The sequence below is a fragment of the Protobothrops mucrosquamatus genome, unplaced genomic scaffold (assembly GCF_001527695.2).
Source record: "Protobothrops mucrosquamatus isolate PMUCROS unplaced genomic scaffold, P.Mucros_1.0 scaffold27, whole genome shotgun sequence".
NCBI lineage: Eukaryota > Metazoa > Chordata > Lepidosauria > Squamata > Viperidae > Protobothrops > Protobothrops mucrosquamatus.
Window position 1 is genome coordinate 1,099,956 of NW_015386412.1, and position 10,506 is coordinate 1,110,461.

General features: G+C 53.7%; 1 protein-coding gene across 1 annotated transcript; it reads right to left on the reverse strand.

Moving 5' to 3' along the window:
- Positions 1-922: 922 nt before the first annotated feature.
- On the reverse strand, positions 923-10,016 carry AQP9 (aquaporin 9). The gene is made up of 6 exons (XM_015811046.1): positions 9,915-10,016; positions 4,874-5,000; positions 3,229-3,366; positions 2,433-2,551; positions 1,933-2,150; positions 923-1,100 (listed from the first exon to the last, which is right to left on the reverse strand). The coding sequence occupies exons 1-6, from the start codon at positions 10,014-10,016 to the stop codon at positions 923-925; spliced, it is 882 nt and encodes a 293-aa protein (XP_015666532.1).
- Positions 10,017-10,506: the final 490 nt, after the last annotated feature.

A 10,506-nucleotide genomic window follows, 5' to 3' on the forward strand; every position in this document is an offset into this window, starting at 1 on the left:
ATTCCATTTTATTGCTTTCTCTATATTGTTTCTATGATAATCACTGTTGCAATATACCCTGACAATGCTTATACTTATTACTATTCAATTGCTACTATTGCTACTCCCTATTATTCTACTACTATTTCCTCTAAACTATGCTCTCCACTAGCCCACCTCAGGGCTTCTTTCTGAAGCCGGCCCTGTCTGCAGCGCCTGGGGGGGGGTTGTGCTGCTGCTCAGGGCCCACACGGGGAGCTGCCCTTTCCTCTGCCTTGGGCGCCTCTGGCTGGGCCTCCTTCTGCTTCCTTTGGTTCAGCTGCAGAACTCCACAACACACCTGGGTCAAGGTTGTAGTTTTGTGGGCAACTCCGCTGTGCTGCAGCTGGGGAGAAGGCTTGCATGGGGGGGGGGAAAAGCAACGGAGGGGCCGGCCACTTTGCCAGGCAGCCTGTTCTTCCACGAGCCCCTCCCCCATCCAGAAAGGCCAAAGGTGTTGCAACAGTTAAGGAAGCGCCATTCTCTGGGCAGCTCCCTTGTGGGAAACCTCTGTGCCCAGGAGGGCTGAGCTGGTTCAGGATGTTGCTCTCCTCCTGCTGCCCAGATTGAAGCCAAGGATGGTTTTCCAACTCAGGTGTGGAAACGGCTCAGCTGACCCAGCACTGGGGGCACCCAGGAGGACAGAGAAAGAGCTGCAGGGGGTTGGTGGTGCCAGGCACTTTTTGTTGTTTGGAGGGGATAGAGATTGATGAACGGGGTGGGGGATGGGATGGAGCAGAGGCAGGCGGAATGTCATGAATCATTTTCAGATTTAAACCTAACTGTCTTGAGGGCAAGGGGTGAGAGGCTGTTGATTCTGACTCCTGCCACCTATTTTCTGTGAGTGGCTTTCCTGTGGGCCGTGGTCCTCTCGAGGGGGTGGGGCAGGGGGCTTTATTGGGCCCTACTTCCCCTCCTCCAGGTGGGTCAGTTCATGTTCATGTAGGGCGCCCGTGTCCATCTTCTGGCAGGGGGAGAAGGGGAAGTGGTGGACCTCGATGAACAGCATGTAGGTCGCAGCTCCCAGGGCTGCTCCAACCATGGGGCCGGCAATGGGGACCCACCACCAGTTATGGCCAGCTCTGTGTGGGAGAAAAAAAATAGGCCAGTTTCATTACTGCGGATTTAAAAAGTTGCTCTAGGGGTACTTAATCTCACTAGTCACCAGCCCCCTTGGAGCCTGTATTTCTTGCCTAAAACCCACACAGTGACGTTGCTGAGTTGCAATATATGTATTTTAAGGGTCCACGGGAAAAAAGGTGCCAATTACATACAATTGTTTAAAGAAACAAGGGGCAGCAGGCAGCCGCTCTGCTTCCTCTTCCTGAGGCAACTGCATTGCTTCCGAGGAGAAGAATTTAGCGTGTTCAATCTGCAAAGTCCCCTTAATTTGGAAATGAATTTCCACGCAGGGCTAAAAGGTCGCCGATGCTAAAGAAAAGGGCCCTGGGCCCCTTCTGGCCTGCGAAGGCAGGCGCGTGGGCGCTGGGTCGCTCGCTCTGGTGAAAAACAGCTGCCGTGATTGGCCACCGGATGGCAGCCTTGCGACGCGCCGGCTCAGCCGAGGAGGCGAGGCCAGGCCGGACTGGCCCTACCGGGCAGCGGGAGCGCATTGCTACCGGTCGGCTCTCCGCCTGTCCTGCTGCTCCTGGACTCCGTTCCAGCTACGGAGGTGGGGGAGCCCCGCCAGCCTGCCCGGCTGGATCCTGCACAAGTCTTGCTCTTCCACGGATGGACGTGGGGTGGCCTCGGGCAAGAGGCTCCTGCTCAGCCTCCCAGCCCCCTCAGGGCAGAGGAAACGCGCGGCCAACTGAACCGCCCTCCCCCCGTGGAGGCCCTTCGGGGGGCTACGAACATATGGGTGGAGATGGCTGATGGTCAAAGGTGCCCCCCTGCCCGAAGCCAAGGACTCACGTGAAGACTTCGCCCCCCCACCCCGCCAGGTAGGTGAAGAGGCGGGGCCCCAGATCTCGGGCAGGATTCATGGCGCAGCCGCTGTTCAGGGCCATGGAAGAGGTCAGCAGTATGATGAGGAGGCCGATGGCGATGGGCTCCAGCCCCTTCGGGACCCCCAAGTTGTCTGTGTCGAAGATGGCGAAGACCCCCAGGATAAGAAAGGCCGTGGACATCATCTGGCAGAGAAAGGCAAGGGGTTCACCCCTCCCGTGATGGCCCCCAGGTTGGCTCCAGCCCTCGGACCTTGAAAGCAGCTGGCAGGGGAGACAGGGCCCCTCAGGTGATGATGGGAACCCTCTCTTGGCCCTGATCCCACCTTTTCCATGGAGGTGCCTTTTATTAGCCTTAAGAAGGCCCCGGCTTCTGTCCTGCTCCTTCCTGGGGCCCAGGGAAAGTCACAACCCCTCCCAAAAGAAGCAAAGCGGGACACCCGCCCAAGTAGCCCACCCACTCCTTACCTGGTCTGCAAAGCCATTGGTCAGGGACAAATATTCCTGAGGGTATGTTGCAAAAATGTGCGCTGTGGCGTTGGGTCCTTTGACAGCGAAGGTGCCATTGGTGTAGAACATGAGTGCGTCTGCGGAAGAAGCGACAGGAAGCAATGCTGGGCCCTTAGAAGGCAGCCTGGGAGAGGGGAGGGACGGCCCTCACAGCCCTCCTGGCCCCAGAAGAGCCAGGTCCCGAGAGAGGGACGGTCGGATCGGGCTTTGCAAGAAACAGGAAAGGACGCCTTGCTTAGATGTGAAGAACCCTTTTCCAGTTCTCAAACAAAACGCTTCTTGTTTCCTTCCAGAGCACTGAAGCCAGCGAACCTGTCTATGGGGATTCTCCGTCGTCCAGGTCCTGGTTGTCCCAAAGGTGCTTTTTCAAGGGGCAACTGGACTTCCTTGTTTTTCTTTGAAGATGTTTCGCTTCTCATCCAAGAAGTTGAAGAAGCTCTGAGCTGAAGAAGCTTCTTGGGCGAGAAGCAAAACATCTTCAAAGAAAAACAAGGAAGTCCAGTTGCCCCTTGAAAAAGCACCTTTGAAAGTGAAACTGGCTTCTTGGGCTGCAGCTGCCTTCGGGGCCGGGGCAAGGAAAATCTCTGCTCCAAAGCACCTCCTTGGGGTTTCCACAATGGACAAACAGTGCACAAAAATGGTCACAAATTCTGGCTCGTCTGGGGAAAAAGAATCACCTAATTTTGCAAGAACGTTTTTGGGTTCCTATATGAAATCCCAGCCAGGGCGAAGAAGGCGGCCCTCTTCCACTCACCGTAGTTGATGCCAAAGACCGCAACAGCTCCGAGAAAGGCACCCAGATATTGTGCCAGGACGTAAACGGGGAATTTGGCCCATTTCATCTTCCCAGTCAGGCACATGGCGAAGGAGACGGCTGGATTGATGTGACCCCCTGGAGACGAAGGGAGAAAGAGCCTGGTGGATGCCCCCCTCTTGGTCCCTGGGATCCCTTCTCCAGGTTGCTCAGCATGAGCTGCCACGGAGGTGATCCTTGGGTTGGGTCTCCTGGGGAGGTGGGCTCCGCCGAGCCCCCATCCCAGGACAGGCAGGGCAATCCCGGAGGTCTCGTCATAGAGCCCATGCTGGACCACCCCCCAGCAATTGCCCGGGCCATGGGGTGGGCAGGCGGGTGCTTGCCGGGGGCTCTCTAGGACTTCTCCTGACAGCCTGGTTTCCAGGGAGGAGGTCTGAGGTGGAGAGCATCCCATCACCCAATTTCCTCAATACCCTTTGGAATGGCACTTGGCAAGCAATAGCAGATAAATCACTGCACTTCTGACATGCTCCGATGAAGGTTGCCTTGGGGGAGCACTGGGGATGACTGCTTGACCGGGATATATGTCTGTCACCTGAGATATGAAGCCCTCTCTTGGCTTCAAGAGGTGACATTTTCATTGTCTCTTTTAAGGCCTGATTATTTATTTATGGGATCCAATTATTTATATCCTTTACGTCCTGGGTGAAGGTTAATGGTTTATTTCAGAAGACCATCCACGGATGAATAAGAGAGAAGCAGTACTTGCTGTGGATCACCAGAGACTCAGTTTGGGCAGACGGGGGTCACGGCCGAGGAACAAAACAGGGCTTTTGGAATCGGGTTCAAGATCACTGGATCTGCAGACATCCAGCCCCGGGCTTCCAATCATGGGGCAGGAGTTTTGGCAACACCCCCCCCCAAATGTGGGTATCCAATGTCATTTGCCACAAGTTCTGGAGCTCCGAAGGAGGCAGACCCAAGCAGGGGCTCCTCCAGCTGAGCCCTTGGGGCCCCTTCTCCCCCTCCGAAAGAGCCTCTGACCCCAAAATTTTCTTGGATTGCAGGCATAACTAGGTCTTGTGCTGGGGGGGGCTGTTTTCCCAGGGTGCCTTTGCAGGGCCAGATTCTTTTCTCTCTGATAAGAAAACCATGCAAGGCCAGGCGAACCAATTGCCTGCGCTAATGGAGCTTGGCCCTCCCCCAGTTTGGTCTGGCATGCTCATTTCTCCGCATCTCTTTGCAAAAGGTGAGAAAACAGAGGGCAGACATTTTGAAAGATCCCAGTTTGAAATCTCTCATCTGCTTCCATTGTGCCACAATACACCTTTTAGCTCACAGACACAACCGCTCTCTGCACCGGAGACTTTCCTGAGGCCCCCTTGCAGCCTTTATGAGATGCCCTCTGAAGCCGCTTTGTCCTTGGTGTGCCAAACTTGCTTTCCCCAACCTGAGACTAGCACATCTGAAGGCTGCTCTTCTGTGCTAGGGCTGGTGGAGGCTCCCCACCCTTTGCTGCCCTCGGGACCCTCAGAGGAAGGAAGGGCTGACCTTCTGAGCAAGGGGCTGAAGCTCCAGCTGCAAGAATGAGGCAGCCGCCCACCCCTCCTTTTCCCAAACTGATGGGTGGCAAATGCCAGCTTACCAGAGATGCCCCCGGCCACGTAGATGGCAAGGGTGACGGCCATGGCGAAGCCAACAGAGATCATCAGGGCTCCTCCCAGGGCCCCTCTGCTCAGGACCGTTTGTGCCACGCAGCCACAGCCCAGGGCCTGCGGTTTCAGAAAGAGACGGGTGAGAAAAACTGCTTCCCACCAGCTGAGCAGTTAGGCCTTCCCATTTTGGGGGGCCCTTCACCTTTTCACCCAGGTGGTACAAAGACCCTCCTGGAGCCGTTTGTTGTTTGTTGCAAAGACTGTGCAGAGTTCTTTGTGACTGAGATGCATTTTTACACCACTCAAAAACAAATTATCGTCAGCCAGAGACAGCTTGTATCTCCCACCCACCAGAGGTCCCCCCTGCTTGTTTCTGTGGGAAACAGGCCCCTAATCCCTAGAAGCGGATTCTTTCCAGGTGGCATCATCTGAACATCTTGCCCTGGACTAAAGTGTATGTGTGTGTGTGTGTGTGTGTGAGAGAGAGAGAGAGAGAGAAGCAATTTGTCATTCTTTTAAGACTACATAGGGCCTTTTGCATATCTTTGCTTATGGCTCTGAGGTGCCATAATTTTTGTGCATAATTTGTGTCAGACAAATATTTGTTGGATGAAAACCCCCTTTTGTTTAACAGGAAGGCTCAAGATTAATGGTTCTGTGAACAAAAGGTCCAGATTCTCCGGCACTGCAGTGGCTGCTTGCAGAAAAGATTTGGGGTTTTATGGAATGGATTTATATTTAGACCTTTTATCCATATTGTGGTTAAATTCTTTCTCTTTTAATCAGTCACAATGATTAAATCATTTGGGAGCCATTAGGCAAAACGGGGTGTGGTGCCTACAGTTTAAACATGCCTATTTTGTCAGCCTGAAAGCTCTTTTGAGAAGAGGGGGCTACTCAGAACCTTTTCAGTCAGGACCTCTGGAAGGAAAAAAATGATTTAGAAGGAAGGTTCCTCCATAAAATAGGAAATGGAGGCCTCTGGGCTTGCTCCAGAGCGTTTCCCCCCTGCCCCTCATGGCGCCCCAAGAAGAGGGGAGGGGAGGAACTTCTGGGGCATTTTGAACAGGCTCTGCTAGACAAGTTAATTATAAATAAGTAACTAGAGGCTTTTGTAAGCTATAGATCGACTTTATCAATTTATTTATCTGATTTACTTGCTGCCCAGGCAATCTTTTCTGCAAAAAGTAACATTTCTTTTAACCGCAGCCAGTGAGAGCCAGAGGGCTCCCGCACAACCCTGCAGGAGGCAAAGGGCTGCTGTATAAGACAGGCTGGCCGGAGGCGCCTCTGACTCTGTCCTGGCAAGGGAGCCCCTCCCGGGGAGCAAGGAAGGTGACTGGCACCCGGACAAGGGTCCTGGGGGGAACAGAGTTTATCATTAGCATAATAAACAACACACCTAGGATAGCCAATGTATGGTAATGAGGTAGGAGTAACTAGTATGATGTATTATGGGATGGCTTTGCCTTATGTGTGTGTGTGACTGTCATGTAACTTTGTAACCTTGTAACCAATCAGCAATTCTTTTACTTTTCTTTCCCCTGCTCCACTGTATAAAAACAGCAGCCTGATTGGTAGTGGGCTCCTTGGGTAGGAAACGCAGAGCTTCCCCTACAAGAATTTTCCCCTTCCTCACCCAGGATGACCCAGCATCAGCTGCCAGGCAGCTGGGCTGGCTGCCCCCTCCCAAACTGCCTCAGCTCCTCCCCCACTGGGTCCCTGCAGACCAAGAGGCCTTGGGGGATTGCGGGAAAGGAAGGCACCACTGCCCTTCAGGCCAGTGTTGGGGAGCAGGACCTCAGATGAAGGAAAGGGTTTGTGTGTGAGAGAGCAGAACATTATCTCAGCCCTTCATGAAATTTGGAACTTCCCAGGATGCAAGAAAACCTTCGCCTGCAAGTGAGGTGATGGCCTCTGATGGCCACAACTCATCTAGTCGAAAACGTGGCTGTCTGGAATTGCAGAGAGTAAGGAAGGTGACCTTGAGGGAGATAAGCGACAGGAGCTACCTAAGGACACGTGCCCCCTCCAAGCCCCTGGCCACCACCGTGGCCATTGGATCTTCAAGACTTTCTGAGCAATTATCAAGTGGTCAGGAGGGGGGCACTAAAAGGGAGGTGGTGGTGCTGCTGGTGGCTATAATGCCTTTCAGTGGCCTGAGCCATCTTTTCTAGGCAGATATTCCTGTGTCCTCTGGGCTTCCAAAGGAAAGTTGTACATCTGCATTCCACCCTGATTGTATAAAAGCTGGTGCCAAGCCAGCCTTGGGGTTGTGTCTCAAGGCTTCTGATGCCGAGAAGAGATTTCTTGCAGCACTCCCTGGGCCACACGTTGGCAGCCTATTTTCCCAGCCGTTTCCATCCCTCCCCTTAATTGAACCCGGAGCCAGCCTTGGAATGGGCCAGAGGGCAGAGACTGGGGCGCCAAGCAAAAAGGAGCCGTGACAGAAGAAGCTGCTGGGAGGGAGGGATTTCTCTGTGGACTGAGAAGAAACCAAGAGAGGGGAGAAGAAAGCTGGACATTGGGCAAGCGACGTATTCTTGGGCAGGTGCACCATCCGAGCATCAGCAGGCTCCTTTTGGGCATGGCAGTGGTGTGTTCCCTCTCCTGCCTCGATTTGTCTTGAGAAACAAGTTAAAACAGAACTCTCCAAATGGTGGAATCGCCAAAACTTAGGCTTTCCACGACCTGAGGGCCCCAAGCTGTCAGCAAAGAGGCATCAAATCAAATAGGCATTAAATCTGCTTTGCATCTGCCCACCACCCACACATGATCCGTCTTTGCTCTCACAACAAGCCCACCTGCAGGAGGAACTGAGCAGAGGAGAACATTGTTGCATTGGGCAACAAGTTAAAACAGAACCTGCAAGGGTGAAATCACCAAAAATGAGGAGCAAACAACGGCACCATCAAAGAGGCATCGGATAGAGCAAGTATTAAGCCTCCAGCCCAGCGTGTAGGGAAAGAGTCTGCCAGCCAGGTGCCATCCCAATGGAAAGACCCAGCGCCGTAGCTGGTGTGGGTCTGGGGGCGTTCTGCTGACATCAGTCCCAGGACGCTGCCGTCCCCTCTGGGGTCCATCTTCCTGGGCTCCTTCTCTTTCTGTCTCAGAAAGTCGCCCCAACCCCCTCCCCCTTTTCTCCTCCTGGACATGGGGCAGCCGGTAAAGGAAAACAAACTTGCCTCTGCTTGGCTAACCTTTGACTCTGACTACACAGCCCCTGTGTCTCCTGCTGCCTGTTTGAGGTAGGGGGGGTTGGGGGTCACCTGTGCTGGAAAGAGCTAAGTAGATGTCTGGGAAAGGATTGGCCTGGAAAGAGGCTCCCCAAAGAGGCAGCTCTGAAGACCGCAGAGACCAGGCTACAGAATCAAGTTCTGGCCCTTTGAGAACCCAAGACAAGAACTCGGGTACCAGTTGGGCAGAGCAAGGTCTGCCAGGGGCAGGAGCCCCCCCCTCCATATTTTCCAGCATGAAATCATCTTTCGACCCAGGCAGTTCTTGCTCGGAGCTGATTGTGAAATTGAACATGGATTCCTCAAGGGGGCAAAGAAGCTTGTGAAGTGCTTTGCACAAGCATGGTCTGCATTTGTTTCAGGTGGCATAGGGGGAGACTTCCCAAAGGGTGGGGGTGGGGGGCTGGCTGGGGAGAGGAGGGTGGCTGCTTGGAAAGACAAGGCCCACCAAGAGATGCGTCTTCAGCCACCGGCTTAGCTGCAAATCAGTTGTCCTGTTAAAACCACCGGATTCCCCGTGACTCTCAGGTTGTGGTCTCTGAAGACAGAGGCTTACTCCAAGGAGAAGCCAGCCTCTGCCACAGGCCAAAGGGGGCTTCCACAGCCTGGATTTTGAGACTCGTCCAGATGGGCCTCCTCCTTGATCCTGTCATGGGTGCAGCTCTGAGCCCACCCATCTTGCTCTACCCCCAACTGCAAGGTTGAAAGGGAAAACCTCTCACACATTAGTAAAGCAAATAAATGCCTTTAAACAAAGGTCAGAATCAAGCCTGCAGCTTCACCCTTTCATGGCTGTGGCCTTGTCCGTTGCTGGGATGAGATCCTAATGTAAACAGAAATCTCAAAGGGTGGACTAACAGGAGAAGGGCTGCTCCCTGGCACTTTGGCTGCTTCGTTTTATGAGTAATTAAGTGAAATGTAGAAATATGCAGAGCTACGAACTCTGTGCCTCTCAGAAAAGTCTGGATTAGCTTAGAATAGGAGGCACTCTTTATTCCAAGGAGTTTGCATTGCAACTCCGGTCCTCCCAAGGAGCCAAGCAGGATCCTGTCTTGAGCAAGTTCTCCAGAAGATTATTCAGGGTCCCAGGGGACCCTGTCTTCATGGAGCCATGGCACAGTCTGGATGGTAGCTGCACCCCTGAGCAAGTCCTGTGTCTGCCTCTTGGGCTGACCTTGCCAAGGGCAACTCGAGCCCAGAGCCCAGCTGCTTTTGTCACCTTGAAGGGGAGGCCAGGCCTGGCAGCGGCTGAGAACAGAGACAGGAGAGAGGTGGGTCATGGGAACAGCCAAGTCTATGCCAGTCTAGCTTTCTGCTGTCTGACGGTTGATTAATGAGCAGTTCAACCAACCCCTCAGACGCCCCAGGGATGTTGTGGTTTATCTTTCCTGGTTTGCAAGAATGTCTAACATCCGTTGCTGATGGACGTGAGAAAAAGGGGGTGCTGCATTGGCACTCGGGGCTGTAAATGGTCCGTCGTGGTTTCTGATGGAACGGCTCCTCTCAATAGGGCAGGGACCGAATTTTACACCAGAGTGGAACTGGCCTGGGCACATCACCCCCTTGTTCGTATTTCCCTCCGTAGCAGAAGCACCCCAAGACAGTCGGAGGCCTGGGATAGAAACAGGCTCAGGTCTTCTTCACAAAGCTGGCCAAACTAGTGCCCACCCAACAAGCTGCAACAGCAATTTCTGTGTACATTAATTTCTGAGCAACATTTCCAGCACCCTTCGCCGCGCCTGGTTTGGAGGCCACCAACCTCGCACATGGGAGGGAGGGAAGGGGCCCTACTTACAACCAAAATGAAGGTCCCCAGGAGTTCGGCCAGCACTTCCTTCAGCAGGTGGTTCTTGAGGGCCATTTTTTCTTTCAGGCTCTTTCCTGCTTTCTTTGTCATCCTGACGTCTCCTCTTCTTCTTTGTTCTGACTTGGAAAATGTGCGGTCAAATGTGTGTCCCTCTTGCTCTCTTGAGCTTCAGCCCACTCCTCATCCAAGGAAGGCAGGGAGCCCCACAGCTGCGGTTCTCACAATGCCCCGACCAGCCTGGGGGTCTCTGGGCCTCCCTTTGCCTTCCCGGATCACTCTTCAAGAGACCCCATCCGGTGCTGCCCTCCCGGCATGCGCCAGGCTATTTATAACAGGCCGGAGATAAGGCAGGGCAGCCCCTCACTTGCAGCACAATTGCACAAATAACACACACACACACACACACTGATTGTGGTGGCTAAAACCTGTGAAGGTGCAGGAGAAAAAGGAGAGTGGAGAAAGGAAGCCTGTCTTTATATACCTGCCACAGGCCGGCCGGTGATTGGCTGGTGCCACAGAGCCCTTCAAGGCTGCCAAGAGGCGTGTTCAGGCACACCTAAGCCACAGGTTCCACTCCTGG

Coding starts and splice junctions, on each gene's coding strand:
- AQP9 (XM_015811046.1), bottom strand. CDS start 10,016: ATGACAAAGAAAGCAGGAAAGAGCCTGAAAGAAAAAATGGCCCTCAAG. Junction 3,367..4,873: donor CGTGGCCGGGGGCATCTCTG/GTAAGCTGGCAT, acceptor CTTCGTCTCCAG/GGGGTCACATCAATCCAGCC. Junction 2,151..2,432: donor CCAATGGCTTTGCAGACCAG/GTAAGGAGTGGG, acceptor TTTCTCTGCCAG/ATGATGTCCACGGCCTTTCT.